Source organism: Aspergillus aculeatus (assembly GCF_001890905.1).
Source record: "Aspergillus aculeatus ATCC 16872 unplaced genomic scaffold ASPACscaffold_3, whole genome shotgun sequence".
Lineage (NCBI taxonomy): Eukaryota > Fungi > Ascomycota > Eurotiomycetes > Eurotiales > Aspergillaceae > Aspergillus > Aspergillus aculeatus.
Genome location: NW_017962978.1, coordinates 1,816,336 through 1,833,704, shown reverse-complemented (window position 1 = coordinate 1,833,704; position 17,369 = coordinate 1,816,336). Strand labels below are relative to the sequence as shown.

The following is a 17,369-nucleotide window of genomic DNA, read 5'->3' as shown; positions in this document are numbered from 1 at the left end:
GGGGGGGGACGAAGGATAGAACGTACAGGTCGATGTAGCCTAGGCATGCTGCTGCGGACAGACTGGCCTCGATGGCTTCCTTGGCTTTTTCGTAAGACATATGGGTGTCGGGGATCTTGCTTGTGTAGAAGACTTCAGACCGGTCGATCCCCGATTTGTGGATGGCTGCCGCGCACTCGGCTTCGTTTTGGTATAGTTGCGCACAGTCGACCTGTAGCAGACGTAGATAGTTGTGAAGTTAACTCCATAGTGCTGCAATGGTGAGCGGGAGAACGGATAGAGAGCCATACATGACGGTAGCCAGCCTCCAGGGCCTTGAGGATCACTTTCTCGGTGACGTCGGGAGGGCTACGATGCGGAGAAGCAATTGTCAGCCAGAACCACAGTATGCACCAGTGGAAAGCCAATTGCTCGATCCTAAGACATACGTTTGATACGACTGAAAAGCCGAGGTTTCTGTTAATCGCTGCTTGAAACGGAGATTTCGTGGATTGACCATCACTCACCCCGAATCCTATGACCGGGATCTCGTCTCCCGAAACCATCTTCCTGGTCGACGCGAGGGAAAGTGGAGCCATGATATATGGGATTGCGAGTGTACACTGTCACTCTGATCGAGCAGGGTACGAGTGAATGGGGGCACTGAGGTAGACGGATCTAGACAGAACAAGAGGGAACGTCGAAGTTGCGGACAGAACATTCAAAAACTAATTTCCAAGTTCCAAGGTGCCCGCTCCGCATGCCCACGAGGGATGCGCCATCGCCGTGGGCCGAGAGATCAATTGTGGGTCCATTGACTTTATCAATCAGTTGAAGATTCCGTCCGTCCCTGGGCTTGCAGACAGCGGTCAAGCCGAGTTTCGGACATCCGACCGCCGGTGCCCTGCTCTTTCGCGGCTTTGCATTGAGGATGCGAGCGAATATCCGAAGCAAGCTTCTGTTTTTCTGACGCCGGACATGCTTTCATGATCCATTCATAGCATTGCCTCAGTCTCTTTAGAGTTTTTGAACTGAGAATTTTGTATTCTCATTCAGGTTTGACGAGTACGATTGAGGCCTCAAGTCTGTGTCTGCGTGATGTTCTAATGATAGCGACCAGATGAACTGGTTATACAATATAGGTAATGGTGCGGTGTTAAGACTGACAATTGCGGATGCTCAAATGATCGAAGTGTGAAGTAGCAGGGTCGAGCCGACGTCTCCTATCCATTCACAGACGGCTGTGGATACTCCTGAAAGAGGAACCCGCGGAATTTGGCACTCGGGAAAACTCCTTTCTTTCAACGAATCTCAGGGTTTGATGGCCTGATAGGAAGATACAGAACGAATGCGATGGAAATTAGATCATGGATATGTACCTGGGATTGATGCACAGAGTATCTTCTCTCTAGACACCGGTGTTATAGACAAGATTGGTTGTTAAGGCGGGCTTCGATCTTCCCTACCTATAGGTCTCCAATGAGATACCGTACTCCTGTAGAGCCTTGTATCAGAGACATCAAAAAAGCAGTTGATTATAAAAATATCTAGCCTACTTGCTGGTGATCCTCTAACTCTGTAGACGGATAGCTGCTAGAATATATCTTGCCGGTAATGAGTCAAAAACGAAGTTGACACATGAAAGAGCCTATTGTCGAACAAGGGGTATATCTTCCAGTTGAAGACAAGCAGTCATGATGAGATATAGTATACCAGAAGAAGACCCTCGAATGGAGGCACAGAGACATGCTAACAATCAAGCCATGATCCACGAAGAGCTCGCTTCGTTATCTCTTATCGATAAGCATCGGCCACAAGCAGCACCTTTCCTTTCCAGGAAGTGTCCCGCACTTCTGCCTTAGGCCGGCTGCCCTTCGTCATTTCTCCAGAACACAATAGAGAACAGCAGCAGCGCCGAGTTTGCAGAGCGTGATACCTAACAACGAGTAAGCGCTTTGCTTTCACGCGAATCTGATACCCATCTCCTTTCTCTTCTATACACATATATCCTGTCAAATCCGAGAATAGACGATCATGCGTCTTGTCAAGAATAAAATCGAGCTCAATGGCTCCGGGACGGTGACGCTGTGCCCCGAAGAACCGGAGGATATGGTACGCAACGCGAGAACCCCAACGGCGAGTCCCCCAACGGCGAGTCCCCATGCTTACCCCCCTATTCTCAAACACAGTGGCACGCATACAATCTCATCCGACCGGGCGACCTCCTCCGCGCGAGCGCCATCCGCCGTGTGACCACCACCCAAGAGACCGGCTCGACAAGCTCGGCGCGAGTGCACCTGAACCTCGAGATCCGGGTGAAAAGCCTCGACTTCGACCCGCAGAGCTCGCAGCTGCACGTCAGCGGGCAGATTGTGAACGAGACGGCACATACCAAGGTCGGACAGCACCACACGCTCGACCTCGAACTGAACCGCAATTTCACGCTCGAGAAGGAGATTGGCTCCGACGGGGAGGGGGTGGGATGGGACAGCATTGCCGTGCAGATGCTCAAGGATGCAGTGGACGAGGGTGGCAATCGGCGGGCCGAGGCCGTGGCCGTGGTGATGCAGGAGGGACTGGCTCATATTTGCTTCATCGGGCAGTTTCAGACGATCCTCAAACAGAAGGTCGAGATGTCTGTGCCTCGCAAACGGCACGGCGGCGGGGATCATGACAAGGTAATGTTTTCCCCTCCCCTTGCTACTTTGTGTCCCCCAACAACCGTTTTCTTCCTTCCCCCTGTTATACCCCGCTTGTAACGGTCTATTTTTGCTAACGGTCCCATTCATGGCAATGGGAATTTGCAGGGCATGAACAAATTCTTTCAAGTCACCCTCGATACCCTCGTCCGGCAGATGGAGTTCAACACCAGCGCCACTGCGCTCTCGACCAGCAACGAGACCGTGCGACCCGTCCTCCTCGCGTCCCCGGGCTTTGTCGCGGCCGGGTTCCAGAAATACATCCAAGGGGTCGCCAGCACCAGCATGCCGGCGCTCAAACGTCTCCTGCCGAGCATCGTGGTGGTGCACTCGGCCTCGGGCTACCTCCACTCCCTGGCGGAGGTGCTGCAGTCACCCGCGGTGAAGACGATTCTGGCGGATACCAAGTACGCGCGCGAGACGAAGCTCATGGACGACTTCCTGGACCAGCTGCGCAAGGAGACCAACAAGGCGACCTATGGCCCGCGCGAGGTCGAGTCGGCCGTCGACCAGGGGGCGGTGGGCCGCGGCGGCGGCGTGCTGATCATCTCCAACCGGCTGTTCCGGTCGCAGGACGTGGCGGAGCGCAAACGCTGGGTCTCGCTGGTAGATCGCGTGCGGGACGTCGAGGGTGGTGAGGTGCGCGTGTTGAGCTCGGATCATGAGAGCGGCCGGCGGTTGGACGGGTTGGGCGGCGTTGCGGCCTTGTTGACGTTCCCGATCGTCGACGATGCCGGCGAGGACGAGGATGAGGACGATAGCCAATGATAGACATTTTTAGATGCCCCTGGTCCTGCTCCAGATCCATGCTGCCGATCCGTACTTGTAGTGTCACCCCGGGAGGTCCACATCTGTAGCATACATCCCCCTTCCCTCCGAAAGATCGACAAAAACAAGTTGTCAGCCTCAGGACTCTTTCCAGAACAACAATAGCACAGCCTACACATCCAAACTCCATGAACAGGTCAAATCCCCCCCTTCAGAAGCGCAATCGCCCTCATCTTCCATATCTTCCAGACACACAACACAAACAGCGAAGAAAAATATCAGCCCTGGCGACCCGAGATCTAGATCGTCCATCGGCTATACACATAGTACCTTAGTAGCACCTCACACAACATACCGTAGCCAGCCGATGTCGTTCAGGGCAGGGAGCACCGTCGGAGGCTAGTAACTTGCAGTCACAGACAACGGACAGATCAACGCGAGACGCCCATCTTATTCATCCAGGTCCAGCTGGAGTAACCATCTGACTCACTATCCCGAACCTGCTCCCGCTCTCACTCAGTCCATATCCGAGAGGGCAGAGTCAATCCAGCACCATCCCGGGGGCTACCGGTAGGTACCCAGTCTTTGGACCCAAGAAAACCCCGGTTCAGACGCCGATGACGACCTGGAACAAGCATAAGGGAGAGCAACTTACGTTTTAAGTCCCTCGACACTCTAACTATGTGATGTACGTACCTCTCTCACCGACAACAAAAGAAGAACAAACAACCCGCACAGCACTGATACGGTAGGTAGTCAATAGCCAAAAGTATAACGAGTCATGTCCTCCCCCATACCCCGGACCAGGTGGCGATCCTTGCCCATACATTTTGTTTTGTAGTACAGCCATAGGCACGTATACAGCCCATAGCGGCTATCTACAACTTCAAGAATTTGGAGTAGAGTCTGATACACATCCACATCCACATCCATCACTGAACGCGATACGTAGTAGCCCTTGTTTGCTTTTTTCTTCCCTTTCTTTCTCAGTGTGGGGGTTGTGTGCGGCTGAGAAATAGCCACAGAAAAACGTGGCGTTTTTGATCTGCGGGTTGATTTTAGGGTTCAAGGATGGAGTTCAATTTCGGTTGAGTTAGGAAGAAAGAAAGTTGATAGTAAGTAAGTATATTGATAGTAGTCTTTCTGGTGAGTCTGAGTCGGGATGGATAGAAGTTGAAACACGAAGGAAGAATGATGCTGTGCCTCTCCCTCTCTCTATCCAGCGTGCTTTGGAAACGATACTAAACATAGATAGATGTTGAAACTCGGGGAACAAGATCACGAAGTATAGCAGTCAAGGCAGGCATGCGCATAGTAAGGCTGGTGCTGTGCACAGATTGCGACTCAGGTTATAATTATCCCCCAAAACAAAATGCCGGTGCGGTGCAGCGGTCGTACTGCAGGGCAGGACAGGGCAGGACAGGGTCGGAACCAAAGATGTCAGATGGAGAAAGCGATGCAAACGAGTTCCCCTAGGCTAAGCATAAGCAAGAGACGAGATTTGTACAGTACGGGGTACGGCGTCCCTCGTGGTTGAGTCAAGCTAGTGGTGGGTTCAAGGTTGCTGGCGGTGGCTTGGGGCTGGCGGCGGTTAACTATTGGCGATGAGGCGCTGCTGCTGCTGCTGCTTGCTGCGGCACTGCGGGCTGTATGTATCAACTCGTGGGCTTCCGAGGCTGGAGATCGGCAACCGTTGCGAAGAAGAAAATGACTGCGCCAGAGTCTATTTTAAATTGTTCTTGTTTTTGTGTCACTCTTGGCTTACTATATCGTTTCTTTGTTCTTCGTTTTATGATGGGTAAGAAGGGGATACTCGAGAGTTACACGCCCATTGGTTAGTCCGCATGCTGATCGTCTTGTCAAGGGATGAGTTACACGATCTTCGGAATGGATATCCTTGACGGGTTAAAATAGATTGTAACTGTATATACTTCATGCTGTAAGGGTTTGATTTATTATCGTTTTTGATATCTCATTTCGTACTCGTTCGGTCACAGGGTATAGTAATATCAAGATGAACACGAAAACCAACAGAAAGGAGTGTGACAATTACAAGAAAACGCTACCATGCAAATCGTCGATTGTAGTCCAGCCCGGCGTATCATTAGCCCAAGGGAATCAAGAAAGGCAAAAAGAAAAAAAGAAAAAAAGCTCCAACCAAGCCATAATGCGCCTCAACATGCTCCTGGAACCCACAGATGCATTTATAACAAGAATAATCATTTTCTGGTTTCACCGGCCAGGCTCTGAGACGATGAACGAGGCCAGACTCGTCGTCGTGTCTGCGAAGGCTCAGATATTCGTGGCCGCGCAGCCAGGCCACTCCGATCCCGGTTTTGCGCGTCAAGATACCGCAGCTGCGCTTCGCACTGCTGCGGAGTGTACTGCCCGGCACCAAGCTCCCTCATCTGAGATCAGAGAGATATAGTCAGCATCTCGTAAAAATCTTTCTCTTGCTGGTGGACCTAATGCTCCTTACCTTTTGAGCAATCACATTATACTTCTCGTGCTCCCAATAATCCCGAGCCCGGATGAGTAGGCGGATCTGAATGACTTCGCCGTTAATGATTAGTTGGCAATTTTAGGCCTGCGGACGGAGCACGTACTCACATCGTTCTCATCCCACCGAGCCAGGCGCTCCTTGCGCCGCCGTAGCATGCGCATCTGCAGCCGCGCCTCGGATGCATCCTTATGGAACTTCTCCCGGAACATTTCGCGGATGACCTTCCATGCGAGGTTCTGTTCCCGCAGTCTCTCCACGAATGCATCTTCCTCCTCCGCCTGCGGGTCTCTGCGCCCCCTTCCCGGGGCTCGAGGCCGCTGTTGCTGCTGGGCTTCGGCTGCCCCTTGTCTTCGCTCCTGTTCCAGTCGCTGGAGACCTTCGGGGTTGGGAAGTATCGTTACGGGGGCCTCCCGAGGTGTGGCTGCCTGCTTGGGGCCGCGCCTGGCCCTCTTTGCTGGCCGGGGCCGGGGCGAGTGACCCACCTCGCCCAGACCATACTCGAGCTGATCTATGGTATGGCCGAGGCCCGCAGTCACAGTGCGAGGGAAGTTGCTCGGAAATGGAGCCGTGATACCTAGTCCTTGAGATGGAACAGTATCGCTGATACTGTATTGGAACTCTTGCGAATGATGACTGAGTACCGGACTTGGTCTGAAAGAGCTGTCGGGAAGGCTGATAGGGGTGAGGATGGAGCCGGTGGGGAAGGCTGTAGTTGTAGTATACGGATGGTTGATTCCTCCATAAGGCGACTGCATCGACTCAGAGCTGGTCAGCTTCAAGTGGCTCGTCTGTGGAGATTGGCTGACTATGCAACATACAGCTTCCAATCCGGTCCACTGCGGCTGCATCACGGCATAGAGGTCCTCAATCCCCTCCCCGGGGTTAACACCACCATGCCCGAAGGTCATCGGTCCCGAGTAGCCGAGTGGGGTTTGTGGATACATGATGGAAGCCTGTTGAGGCTCTTCGTTGTTGAAGGACGGAATGGTGAATGAGAGGTGTATTGAACCGTGATTGAAACAGGGAAGGAAGGATATGAGGACTAGCTGGAGAACGATGGCAAGGTCCAACAAGATAAATAGGCTGTCAGGCCGCCAATATCAATGACAAAGATAATCCGAGGTTCCTACACCCCTCAAGATGGAAAGATTATAGTATAAGAAATTGTAGTGATCTGGTTGAAAGTGGAGAAGGTATGAAAGGGCGTATCGATGATAGAGTCTTCGCGCGTTCATATATTTGTAAAATAATAATAATAAAAAAAGTAAAGGAATGTGAAAGAAAGTCGAAATGCCTCGCAAGGCAGGGCCAGAAGCTTGAAGCTTTTTTTTTTGTCTATCAACGGACGAGACGAGCTTTGATGACCATAGTAAGTACCGCCCACTATTGCTGTGCCGCACAAAATTGTTCCTGGTGGGAGGTGTAAGGTCGACGGTGGGCCTGCCTTTAAGCGCCTGATCATTTCTGATAGAAACAGTGCCATGCTCTGAAAGGGGAGAAAAATGGAAAGGATAATCTCTCATGGTTGCTCACGACATGAGAACGGAGACAATCCAGCCCCCAAAAACCCTCGGGGGGCTCAGACTTGCATCCCCAGGCCCACCCACCGTTACTCAAGAGCAAGGCAGCACCTACTACTGCGATCTTAGTGCCGATGTCCTGGATCTCCGGGTTAGGGATCGTAGAATTATGTCAGTCCAAAATGAGCGCGGTTTGACGTTGTTGCAAAGCCGCTTAATCGCCATATCAAATGGAAGCCCATAGGTTAGCGCTTGAGCTGAACAGTACATAGATGGGACACCGCCATCGATGCAGAACTGTCCCAAAAGAGCAGACAAAATGGGAAATTTCGAATCATGATTTGTTCTCTAAACTCAAGAGGACATTGAGAAAGTATGCTAGAATGCTAGAGAGGAAGAAATCATTATTGTCAAAGGGCCGACGGGCAGATGAACGCATCGCAGCTCCTGTAGCGGCTACGAAATGTGGAGAGCGAGGTAGACCGGACGAATTGAAAGGCTGCGAAAGGTAGCCCCAACGACCGAAAGTCATCAGCCAGGATCCTCGTGCTTGCCTAGTAGACGCAGCTAAACCCTGTTCGGAAAGCTCTGGGATAATACGGTCAAGCGAAAACATAGGGGAAATAATACTATCAAGGGACAGAGTCAAAACTCCTTTGGGGCAGGGATCCTACGGGCAGGGTTAGGCCATTAAGCGCTTCGTCGTGATTGCGGCTGTAAATCCTGGTGGATCAAAATGGGTCGGAACTAAACCCAGGCTGGCCAGGCTTGTCATACTCAGGCATGCTTCTGCGATCTTCGACTTCGCCTTACGGAAAGCTCGTTAAGGAAAACGTGGAAAAGACAGAAAAAAGAAGAGAGAAAAAAAAAGAAAAGCAAAAAGCTGACCACCAAAGTCGGTCTCGCTGCCGGCCCTGAAATAACCGGATGGGAGGTTTGTTTTGAAGCATGGCCTCTTTTCATCTCTTTTCTTGTTCTCTTAGACGCATCCATCCGGCCTCGTCGAGACACGACTGTTTTGGAGGGGAGGGAGTATCATCCAGAAATTAAGGCTCAAGACGTGAACGTTCGTATGCTCCATTCGAGCGGCTGTCTGCATCCTACCCAAGCCACGTGTCTTAAGGGAAAACGGGCGATTACGCGCCAGAAGCGAAGGGAACAGCCTCCTCGCGATATTGCTGTCGGAGTATCTGTCCATCGTCCATCGCCGACATCAAGCCGTCTGTTCGTTCGGCGCGGATTTCGCACTGGGGATGTTGAAAAGCGCAACTGTTACTGTTTCTGGCAAGCTAGGGCAGCCGGGCATAGGGCTTCTGGAAACATGCACGGCAATCTCGTCCCGTCAATTTCCCGGGTGTGTGTTTTCCTGGCACCCTTGCATTTGGCCCTATGGAGGGGTTGTGTCCGGTGTATCATGATTGCGACCATCGCATGGATCGCACAAGTCGCCATGTGGTCAAGGGAAGATCGTCGCTCTGCCTGTCAACCGATCGGAGACCCCGTGATGCACACGTGATGTCATGAACTCCCCATCGCTTTCCCTTTTCAAGCATAGTGTCGTTTAAGTAGTATCCTTCTTCATCATTTCCGCGCTCCAAAGGATGAACGGCTATGTCCGCTAAACACTAAAGGATTCTCTTTTTGCTCCGTGGGGATCTGACGGAGAAGGTTTACCCCCCATCATGATGACAGGCCACACCCCGGCTATGCCGAGTAATGCAAGGTTGTTCCCTAGGCGTTTTTTGCCCTCCAAACCCGAAGGGAGTGAAAACAAATCGGCCCCCTCCCCATAGTCTCTGCTTGCGCTGGCCACACACGTAATACCCCTTTCGCAACTTTGTAACACTTTTCGCCCATTTGCTGCATCGATGCACAGATCCTCAAACACCTAGCCGTGGCTATGGCCAGGCGCAGCAATGTGCTCTGGAGATCAAGTCTGAAACATTGGGTCCGTCTGTTAAAACCTGTTCATCCCCACGTCGAAGCCCGTCTCGGATGACTTCATCCCAATCCTGCAATAGCATACTGCTATACTGTGAACATTCGAATGCTGATGCTGAGACTGTTCTAGTCCCAAACAAGGTATAGATGATCGGTCGTCGCTCGACACTACTGCGCTTTCTAGAAGGATTTGGAATTGCGGAAATTAGTTGACGTGAAAGAGACACTAAAGATGATGAACATTTCGCTTTGGAGATAGGATGACACGCAGGCAGAGTAGAGAATCGAAAATTGCACCCAAGAGAGAGTAAGCAGAGACGTAGATCTGCATCAGAGAAATCTATATATGGCCCGAAAAAAACCAATCAATTTAAACTCCGCTCCCAGTGGCCCCAGAAGAGGTCTTGTTCGCTTGATATACCGGAACGTCATCTTCCTCATCATCCGAGAACCCTTCTAGGCTGCTATCATGGCTCGAGCCATGAGTTCGAGGCCGTTGATCCTCCAATGTGTCATCGGCGGAGACCGAAATCCCTCTTGCGCCCCATCGATTGTTCTTTGGCCTCTCCCCATTGACCCTCTCTTCTTCAAAGTCATCATCATTCAGACTCTGCTCCTCATCCGCCACCCTGCGCTGTCTGAAATTGAGCACCTTGCTGACAAGCCAGCTGTGGCGGAAGTCGTCCGAGTCAACCACCCCTCCGTTACGGAGCTTCACACGCTGGCGAGAGTAGTAGACCCAAGCAAAGTCGATATAAAAAGCGGTCTGGACAAGCCCGAATATGTCGGCAATCGGCTCCCAAAAGCCCTCGGCGCCCAGTCCGCGCACAAGCCAGTTCAGAATATAGAATGCTCGGTATGACCCCAGCATAAGCAGGTAGTACGAGTCGATGACAGTCGGGACGGTGGTCTGGCGCAGGAGGAGCAATTGGGGGAGGACACAGACAGATTCAAGGATTATAGAGAAAGCCCAGCATGTCTACTCATTGCAAGACACATTCTGTCAGTACTGTGACACTCACAGATAGACCATCCACGATTCAGCTTACCTCAGTGAACCACCGACCAGATTTGTACTCCTTGAATATGGCAAGGGAGATAGGAGCCAGGACAAGCGACAGACCAACAGAGATCAAGCCCATTTTCCATGCTCTCTCCTTCTCCCGTGTGCGGGGGAAGACTTTCATCATCAAGAAGATGACATAGAACGACGTCACAGTATAGAAAATCTTGAAGAAGACAAGATAGAAAGATCCCCAGGCCTCTTTTCGAAAGAGGTCAAGATATCGAGTGACGAAGACCAAGGCATAGAGCATCTGTGTAAGGAGCGAAACACCTGCATTGTAGTACAATTTGTTAGCATCATGGATGGTCTAGCCTCGTGTCACGCCGTACTTACCTTCAGCGCTCTTGTTCCGATGTATGGCCCAAATGAGGACGCATTTCGACCCGAGGTGGGAGAAGTCGCCTAGGGCGCGGAACAGGTTCATGTTGATGTTCACCATGATTGCTTTTGTATATAAGAGCTGGCCAGTAGTGTTAGGCGTCCAGCTTCACAGTCTGAGATACTTGACGAGCCTCAACTGTCACCGAAAGACAGTGTGACTAACTGTGGACCGTGCTTCGTTTATCAGCGAGGCCCGGTCGGGGGGTATATGAGTTGTTGTCCCGGATTGTGTTGTAGATATGAGAGAGGTGCACCAGGCAACCTGGTTATAATAAGAGAACAGATGCAACAGGACCCTTGGAAACGGGGCTATATATAGCTTGAAACAATAGAGATCGTAAAAGTGGTGGTTGTGAAGCTCAGCGATGGTTCCGTCTTATCTGGTCTCAACGAAGGGGGAAGCTCCGTTCACCGTCACAGCGGGATCCACCTCAAGGCGCAAGAAGCTGGGGATGTTAGGATGTTCCCGTGGCCGCGTGTCCAGCACGTGATTGAGCAGCTATCTGTCAGACCGATGACGTCAGCATTTACCTGTCGCTCCAGTATAGCTTCACAATAATCAGATTATGTTCTTGTCCATGCTAGAAGGCGGTTCTAAGGCATATATGCTAGGTAAAGGTTGACACCCGATTTCTATATGTATTCTTCGTGCTGTTGTTTCTTGATCTTCTACTATCATCTCTTAGTCGGCTCCTGCTGCCATGTTGTTTGTGTCAATGGGATCGACGTATCATCAAGCCTGTCACCGCTTCTTCTGAGACCAGCTCCCAAGGCATGCGAGACATAGCACTAGCTCCTTTTTAGGCTGCTTGGGTATCTTAGACGGTTGTTTCAAGATATGCTTACAAGCTTTGAATCAGTGAACAACCGCCAAGGTTCGTTGACAGCCGACCCAAAGATACATGGATCTGTTATGAAGCTCCTTGGTCTCGAATATTGAATGGGATGAGCCTCAAACATTCAGGCAGGTATATTCCGGTCGGTGGGAAATGTAGACATTTACTGTGAGTCCAAGGAGTCTTCCCTACTTGGAGGAACAGATGGCATTCTGGTATAGCGACTTCCACAGACTCATGAGCGAGTCCGTTCTATATGAATTGTATAATAGTTGCTTCGATTTAAACACGTGATATCATTATTTAGTTTACGCTGAGGGCTCAGGGGGGCACTAATGGGGAGCGAGACCGAACTAAATACACGACATGTTCTTGTATTATATAGCCAATGCTCAACCACCAGCACATGTGAGCGGGAGGTAAACCAAGACGCATGGGAGGCTTAGTGCTCCCAATAGAAATAGCTTTTTGACCTGAACTTATGAGTAACAGACGAGCTTTCTCCTAGAGGACTGAGTTCGGCGTACGTAGTGGTCTCGATGTCTGGGAAAGGGATACATACAGTGAGCGCTTGGTCAGAATATCAGTTTCATGCATTTGACATGCGGTCCTCCAAGCGAATAGGCTGGTTTATACATACGACAGGAATGATCAATTCTATTTTGCTCCGATCCATGTCACCGTATCCGATATGTTCTGCACATGCTATCAGCTGCGATGGGAAAGTTGTATATGAGCGATAACTTTCCACTAAATAGCCGCAACTCATTAATATTACTCCTCCAGATGCATGAGTTCTCCAACGAACCCAAAGCATTGTTGATTTGTAGAAATCCCTCGCTCATGATCGTATTCAGCCGTCCAGAAACATTTTCTGCACAGTGCCTCATCTTATAAGTTCCGCCATGGACGTGATAGCAATAAGCCCAAGCCGGCTTGTTCGACTGCCAACATTCTCGGTAGGACGATACTCAATAAGAGCTCGCAGGGGGTCAAATAACGGTTCACGGACCTACTGTAGATCTTTCAAACCCGCCTAGGATGGAGCCATCTGGGCGGGCGTAGATAAGATGCATACCTTGAAGACCTGGAGATGCAGCATTGCGGACTCGGGCGGGCACCGGCCTACTTCTTTAGCAAGGTGAAAGTTCCAGATCGCAGCAGCGGAGAATCTTGCATTTAGAGATGTCCAGATCATGTCTAGAATACGCGGGAGAGCGAAAAGACCGCCAGGGCCAAGATTGGATGGAAGCAAACGAGACGGAGGACGGATCATTGGAAACACGGGAGCCCTAGTGGGAGTTCAGGGATTCTTACCCCGCTCCCAGCGTATCCCGTCAGGAGCATCTGATTGGGAAGGAGGAGGAAGAGGCTGGAGCCCACGTCGACACTAAAATTCATCATCCTTGAGCCCTTCAAGATTTGCTTTTTTGAATTCTTATTTTCTCTGGTGTGCCAAGGTCAATGATTGCATACCAAAAATGTGTGTTTCAAGTTGTAGTCTTGCTCACGGTCACCAGATACCAGGTAGTCCAGACCCCGCTCCCTCACTGGCCTTGTCCACCCGCTTGGCCTACCTGGACACTGCAGCGACGCCAGGTTAACCTGGCGAGAACAACCGAGACGGCAGGCTATATGGAACGTATGGAACGTATGTCGCCGCCACCAGCATAGTCGCTCCCTGTCTTGATTGTTGGAAGACAGGATTCGAAGGTGCGATTTGTGGCTGATGGATGCGCTGGAATTGAACTTCGATTATGGTATGGCCGCAACAACCCAAAGTGGTCTGTAGACAATAGATAGCGTGGAATGACATGCGCGGGATACAACGTAGTCGGTTGGTGAGAGAGAACGGAACAAATGGAGAGGAAGTCGAAGTAGTATAGGTGCCTTGTATATGAGTACAAGGATGAGTAGGTAGGCGTCAAAGGCCAGACGCACCACCCCTCCTCCTCTCTCATCCTTTTCCCTCCCCTCCCCCTCCCCCTCCCCCTCCCCCTCCACTTCCCCTCCATAGGTCATAACGGGGCGTAGGGTCTCTGCCGTTCTTTTTTAGAAAATTCATTCGGAATTTCGACCGATCAAAGAGGGGAAATCGCTGCTGGCAATGGGGCTCGGGGTCTGTACGGTACACTGTTTTTGTCAAAGCGAAACCACTCGATCTAAGACTGGCTTCGAGCGAGATAGGAGGGGAATTACTTCTTTTGGCATCATGAGACCATGCAATGATGTGCAGAAACCATCTCATATCCGTCTTCTTGGTGAACTATCAATTGCTAGGTAGAACGTGAGTGAGGGAATGAGTGAGCAGGGGAGGTAATCATTGACTTTATCCACGCTTGCTTAGAAGAAAAAGCAAACACGAGTCGGAGCTCGCGGGATTGGTGAAATGGAAGCTGCTTGGCCATGGAGTGGATTCGGATCTCCCCTCAGCAGTAGTCAGTCTTGTCTGGTCTTGTCAGTCAGTCAGTCAGTCAGTCACTTGCCGTTGATTCGTCTTCTTTCGCCTTGCACTTTCGCAGTTGCTGGTCTTTCTCCTGCACTTCTTTTCTTACCATTCCGTTTCTCTCTGCATGTTCGTCTCGTTTCTATTTTTCTTCTTTTAGCTCACGGCGAGGAAAACAAATCCTCCCTCTCTTCTCCCTCTTTCCTCACCCGAATGTTTCCTTAGTATACCTTACCTTGCAATCCGCGTACCGGCACTCCTCCCTCCTGCAATCCGCTAATGGTAAAGGCATGTATGTATCTTTGACCTCGAATCGACTCGATCTTGCCTGCTTATTTACCTGCTGATCATCTCTTCTACGCCAACGATCAGAACGACGACGATCATCCTGACTACTGACTACCTTTCCCTAGCTACTGCCAACCGGCCTAGTATTCCGATTGATTGTCTACCAACATCTACTACTATACTATTCTCGCTATCCTCCTCACTACTTCTTACTTACCCGCCTGCCTACTACTACTCTCCTGATCGGCCTCACTCCGTCACTTAGTCGACCTCCAAGCAACAAGACTGCTACTTCGTGTCTACCTGTTAGAAAAACCTCGAAAGATTTCGAATCATGAACTTCGACCAGTAAGCCTTTCTTTGCACTCTGTGTTGGTCTCCATCTCCACTTGTCCTGACCAGAACGTCTTATCATCGCAACTCCAGTATTCCTCCGTACTATTTCCAGCCTATGTATCCTAAGATGCTCGAGAGGTCTACTTGTGATTGTGCCTAAACCTGTTTATATTTGTTTTCCTTTTGCCCTTGACTTGCCCTGTCTCCCCTCTTTCCCTCCCTTTCTCTGTCTAGTTTTCACTTCCCCTTTCTTTCTTTTATTCTCGTCTCGTGTTGCTCTCCTTCTTACTCAGATTCGTGCGCCATCTCCAGGTCCCTCGCTGCCGACCACTTCCACACATGCATGTAACATTTTTGTCGACTCTCCCCTTCACTCCTGACGTCCAGCCTCCCTTCCTGCGGCGCTACTACCATGCCGTATGATGCACTGGTGTCATCGTCACTTTGGTGTAACCAGGCGCTCGCTTCCCTAGACATGACAGGACGATCTACACGGAGCGTTCCTTGAATAGCAGATTTGCTAATCTCCTAAGCGTGTGTACTTACAGATGAATCGACGGAGCGTGATTGGGAGAACTGCATATCCTCAACCATGTCGTAAGTCACCCTTCGTCCTCCCAAGCCCCAGCAAAGCTAGTCTTAGGGCTGCGAAAAAAGGCTCCAGGGTTGCTCTCTGTCCATATATACCTTTGATGAACCACTCCCCAACCCCGGTCATGTGCTTTTCATTCTTGCCTTATGTTTTTGTTTTTCCTATTCACCTGGGGCCTTTGCCTGTCCTTATCTGCTGATTCACAAATCGACTGGCTCTTTCCGTCATTTGTTTTATTATTATTGAGGTCGTTATTTTTTTTTGTTTGTTTTGTTATTATTGCTCAGATTATCCTTACCATTACTTCCATCATCCTCATCTGGCTTCTTTTATACATCAGCCCTGTATCCTCGCTTCTTGCGACTTCCGCGTATTTATTTATTTTTCTTTTTTCCCCTTTCATGTATTAGTCACGGCTCTGACACCGACGCCCTCGGGCTCTTCTAATGACAATAGGTCTCCTCCAACATCGAAACGAATCAAGACCTCCGTCCCCGCCAACGCACCATCCCATCTGTTAGCTCCGCAACAAGTCAATCCCTACTCACGATTGCCTTCATACGAGGGCATTCCTATGCCCCAAACTCAGATTCCTCCGCCGAACCCGCGCAAACGCCGTGCTTCGCCCCAAGCAGGCACCACCGCGGCCATGCCAGCTTCAGGCGCGACCGGAGCTGGAGGCGAGCCCGGTCATGAACAGGGGTCTGGGATACCAGAGCCTACACCGAAGAAAAAAGGAAGAACCAATACTCCTTGGACTGCCGAGGAGGAACAGCGGTTGAAGACTATGCGCGATGCTGGCCGCAGCTGGAGTGAAATTGCCAAGGTGCACCAGTCGGTTCTGTACCACGTTGAAGCGTGCTAACCTGGCTGCTGTCCGGCTTCGCAGACTTTCCCCACTCGGACCGAGGGAAGTGTCAAGAAGCATTGGTATAAGGTAGGCATCTACCCGAAGCTCGCTCTAGGTCAGAATGAGTTTCTGAGTAATGTGGCAGGACATGCACTACGCTGAATTTGCGGAAGATGAGGTAAGAACATACGGCATCCGTCTTAGCGCCGAATCGATATTAACATGATGGGTTATAGTCCGTAGCGCTTCGCGATGCGATCAAAGAATACGAGGCGAACAAGTGGAAAGTAATCGGGCAGAAAGTTGGAAAGCCGGCCAAGGCGAGTTGTCAAAGTGACCAGCCCCAGCGCAACCGACTGACATTTCCCGATATAGGCCTGTGAACAGTATGCGAAAGAACATTTCAAGGACCTCTAGAGTTTACGAAAGATGACGACGTGATGACAATCTGCATATTCTCACCCACTGGTCGATCTGAGGCATGGTATATGACTTAAGCTGATCTAAGCCTGTGTTTTCATATTCACACACATCAGTTTCTCTTCATAGTATGCAAAGCTCTTGGCGAAGGGTCGTCGGCGTTAGGTTGCGTTTGTTCATTTCTTACTATATTACTTGTCAGTCCCCCATCCTCTCACATTCTCGCGTTCCTTTGCGGCTTCAGTTGTTTCCAGGGCTGTCGTCTCCAATTTTGATGATACACATTGCTGGTGAATTTGAACCCCTGCTGCGTATGTCCTCGGTTACTCTAAATAGACTTCTTTATGGGTCTGGAAACTTAGGTAGAGGGCAAGAGTCGCATAGTAGACGGTAGAGGACAATGTTGATGTGCCTGCATTTGGAAGCTCTGCAGAGCAACCTGCAAATCGCTAGCGAACAAGAATGAAGGTTGCAGACAAACAGCTTACCACATGGGCAGGATGTGATTGGGGGCAATACCCATGAAGAGTTGATGGCCCAGATCTTACAGGTCGGTGAGGGGATTAACCGCATAACATGCACCTGTATTCGTATAGTATACATAGTTGGTAGGTAAGTAGAGGGAGCGGCGTACTACCCGGTCACTAAATACGAGTATAACGCACGGGTAGGAAATGTCATCCGAAATCGGGGGGCGGCGGCGGGCAAGTCCGCGGGAAATCCGCGGCCACAAACCCACCCACC

General features: G+C 50.6%; 5 protein-coding genes across 5 annotated transcripts in view; 2 read left to right on the top strand and 3 right to left on the bottom strand.

Annotated features, from left to right (window-relative positions):
- The window catches only part of ASPACDRAFT_1886147 (aldo/keto reductase family protein), a 2,427-nt gene extending 1,688 nt beyond the window's left edge, over positions 1-739 (bottom strand). Inside the window, exons 1-4 of the mRNA XM_020198413.1 lie at positions 507-739; positions 429-439; positions 291-348; positions 27-211 (exon numbers count right to left, since the gene is read on the bottom strand). Of these exons, the coding sequence (XP_020059474.1) occupies positions 27-211; positions 291-348; positions 429-439; positions 507-578 (326 nt within the window). The 5' untranslated portion in view covers positions 579-739. The remainder of the gene's footprint in view (positions 1-26; positions 212-290; positions 349-428; positions 440-506) is intronic.
- Positions 740-1,822: 1,083 nt separating this feature from the next.
- ASPACDRAFT_113915 (putative translation factor pelota) lies at positions 1,823-3,763 on the top strand. Its single transcript, XM_020195757.1, has 3 exons — positions 1,823-2,091; positions 2,169-2,657; positions 2,787-3,763. The coding sequence occupies exons 1-3, from the start codon at positions 2,014-2,016 to the stop codon at positions 3,444-3,446; spliced, it is 1,227 nt and encodes a 408-aa protein (XP_020059473.1). The 5' UTR covers positions 1,823-2,013; the 3' UTR covers positions 3,447-3,763.
- Positions 3,764-5,378: 1,615 nt separating this feature from the next.
- Positions 5,379-6,921, bottom strand: ASPACDRAFT_1853698 (uncharacterized protein). The gene is made up of 4 exons (XM_020197323.1): positions 6,768-6,921; positions 6,053-6,698; positions 5,926-5,999; positions 5,379-5,854 (listed from the first exon to the last, which is right to left on the bottom strand). Exons 1-4 carry the CDS (start codon positions 6,891-6,893, stop codon positions 5,666-5,668), a joined length of 1,035 nt encoding a protein of 344 aa, XP_020059472.1. The 5' UTR covers positions 6,894-6,921; the 3' UTR covers positions 5,379-5,665.
- A 2,570-nt stretch (positions 6,922-9,491) lies between these two features.
- ASPACDRAFT_76219 (ER lumen protein-retaining receptor) lies at positions 9,492-11,120 on the bottom strand. The gene is made up of 3 exons (XM_020204667.1): positions 10,810-11,120; positions 10,460-10,746; positions 9,492-10,389 (listed from the first exon to the last, which is right to left on the bottom strand). Exons 1-3 carry the CDS (start codon positions 10,913-10,915, stop codon positions 9,781-9,783), a joined length of 1,002 nt encoding a protein of 333 aa, XP_020059471.1. The 5' UTR covers positions 10,916-11,120; the 3' UTR covers positions 9,492-9,780.
- Positions 11,121-15,355: 4,235 nt separating this feature from the next.
- Positions 15,356-16,588, top strand: ASPACDRAFT_58080 (SANT/Myb-like DNA-binding domain-containing protein; the record flags this gene model as incomplete). Its single annotated transcript, XM_020203311.1, has 5 exons — positions 15,356-15,360; positions 15,812-16,181; positions 16,245-16,292; positions 16,351-16,383; positions 16,442-16,588. The coding sequence occupies 5 exons, from the start codon at positions 15,356-15,358 to the stop codon at positions 16,586-16,588; spliced, it is 603 nt and encodes a 200-aa protein (XP_020059470.1).
- Positions 16,589-17,369: the final 781 nt, after the last annotated feature.

What these genes read in the sequence shown, in the direction of transcription:
- ASPACDRAFT_113915 (XM_020195757.1), top strand. Translation starts at nt 2,014, where the DNA reads ATGCGTCTTGTCAAGAATAAAATCGAGCTCAATGGCTCCGGGACGGTG. An exon ending in CCGAAGAACCGGAGGATATG is followed by an intron (nt 2,092 to 2,168) that starts GTACGCAACGCG and finishes TCTCAAACACAG; the next exon opens with TGGCACGCATACAATCTCAT. An exon ending in GCGGCGGGGATCATGACAAG is followed by an intron (nt 2,658 to 2,786) that starts GTAATGTTTTCC and finishes GGGAATTTGCAG; the next exon opens with GGCATGAACAAATTCTTTCA.
- ASPACDRAFT_1853698 (XM_020197323.1), bottom strand. Translation starts at nt 6,893, where the DNA reads ATGTATCCACAAACCCCACTCGGCTACTCGGGACCGATGACCTTCGGG. An exon ending in GTGGGATGAGAACGATGTGA is followed by an intron (nt 6,000 to 6,052) that starts GTACGTGCTCCG and finishes TTAACGGCGAAG; the next exon opens with TCATTCAGATCCGCCTACTC. An exon ending in ATAATGTGATTGCTCAAAAG is followed by an intron (nt 5,855 to 5,925) that starts GTAAGGAGCATT and finishes CTCTGATCTCAG; the next exon opens with ATGAGGGAGCTTGGTGCCGG.
- ASPACDRAFT_76219 (XM_020204667.1), bottom strand. Translation starts at nt 10,915, where the DNA reads ATGGTGAACATCAACATGAACCTGTTCCGCGCCCTAGGCGACTTCTCC. An exon ending in TCGGAACAAGAGCGCTGAAG is followed by an intron (nt 10,747 to 10,809) that starts GTAAGTACGGCG and finishes ACTACAATGCAG; the next exon opens with GTGTTTCGCTCCTTACACAG. An exon ending in CTGGTCGGTGGTTCACTGAG is followed by an intron (nt 10,390 to 10,459) that starts GTAAGCTGAATC and finishes TGCAATGAGTAG; the next exon opens with ACATGCTGGGCTTTCTCTAT.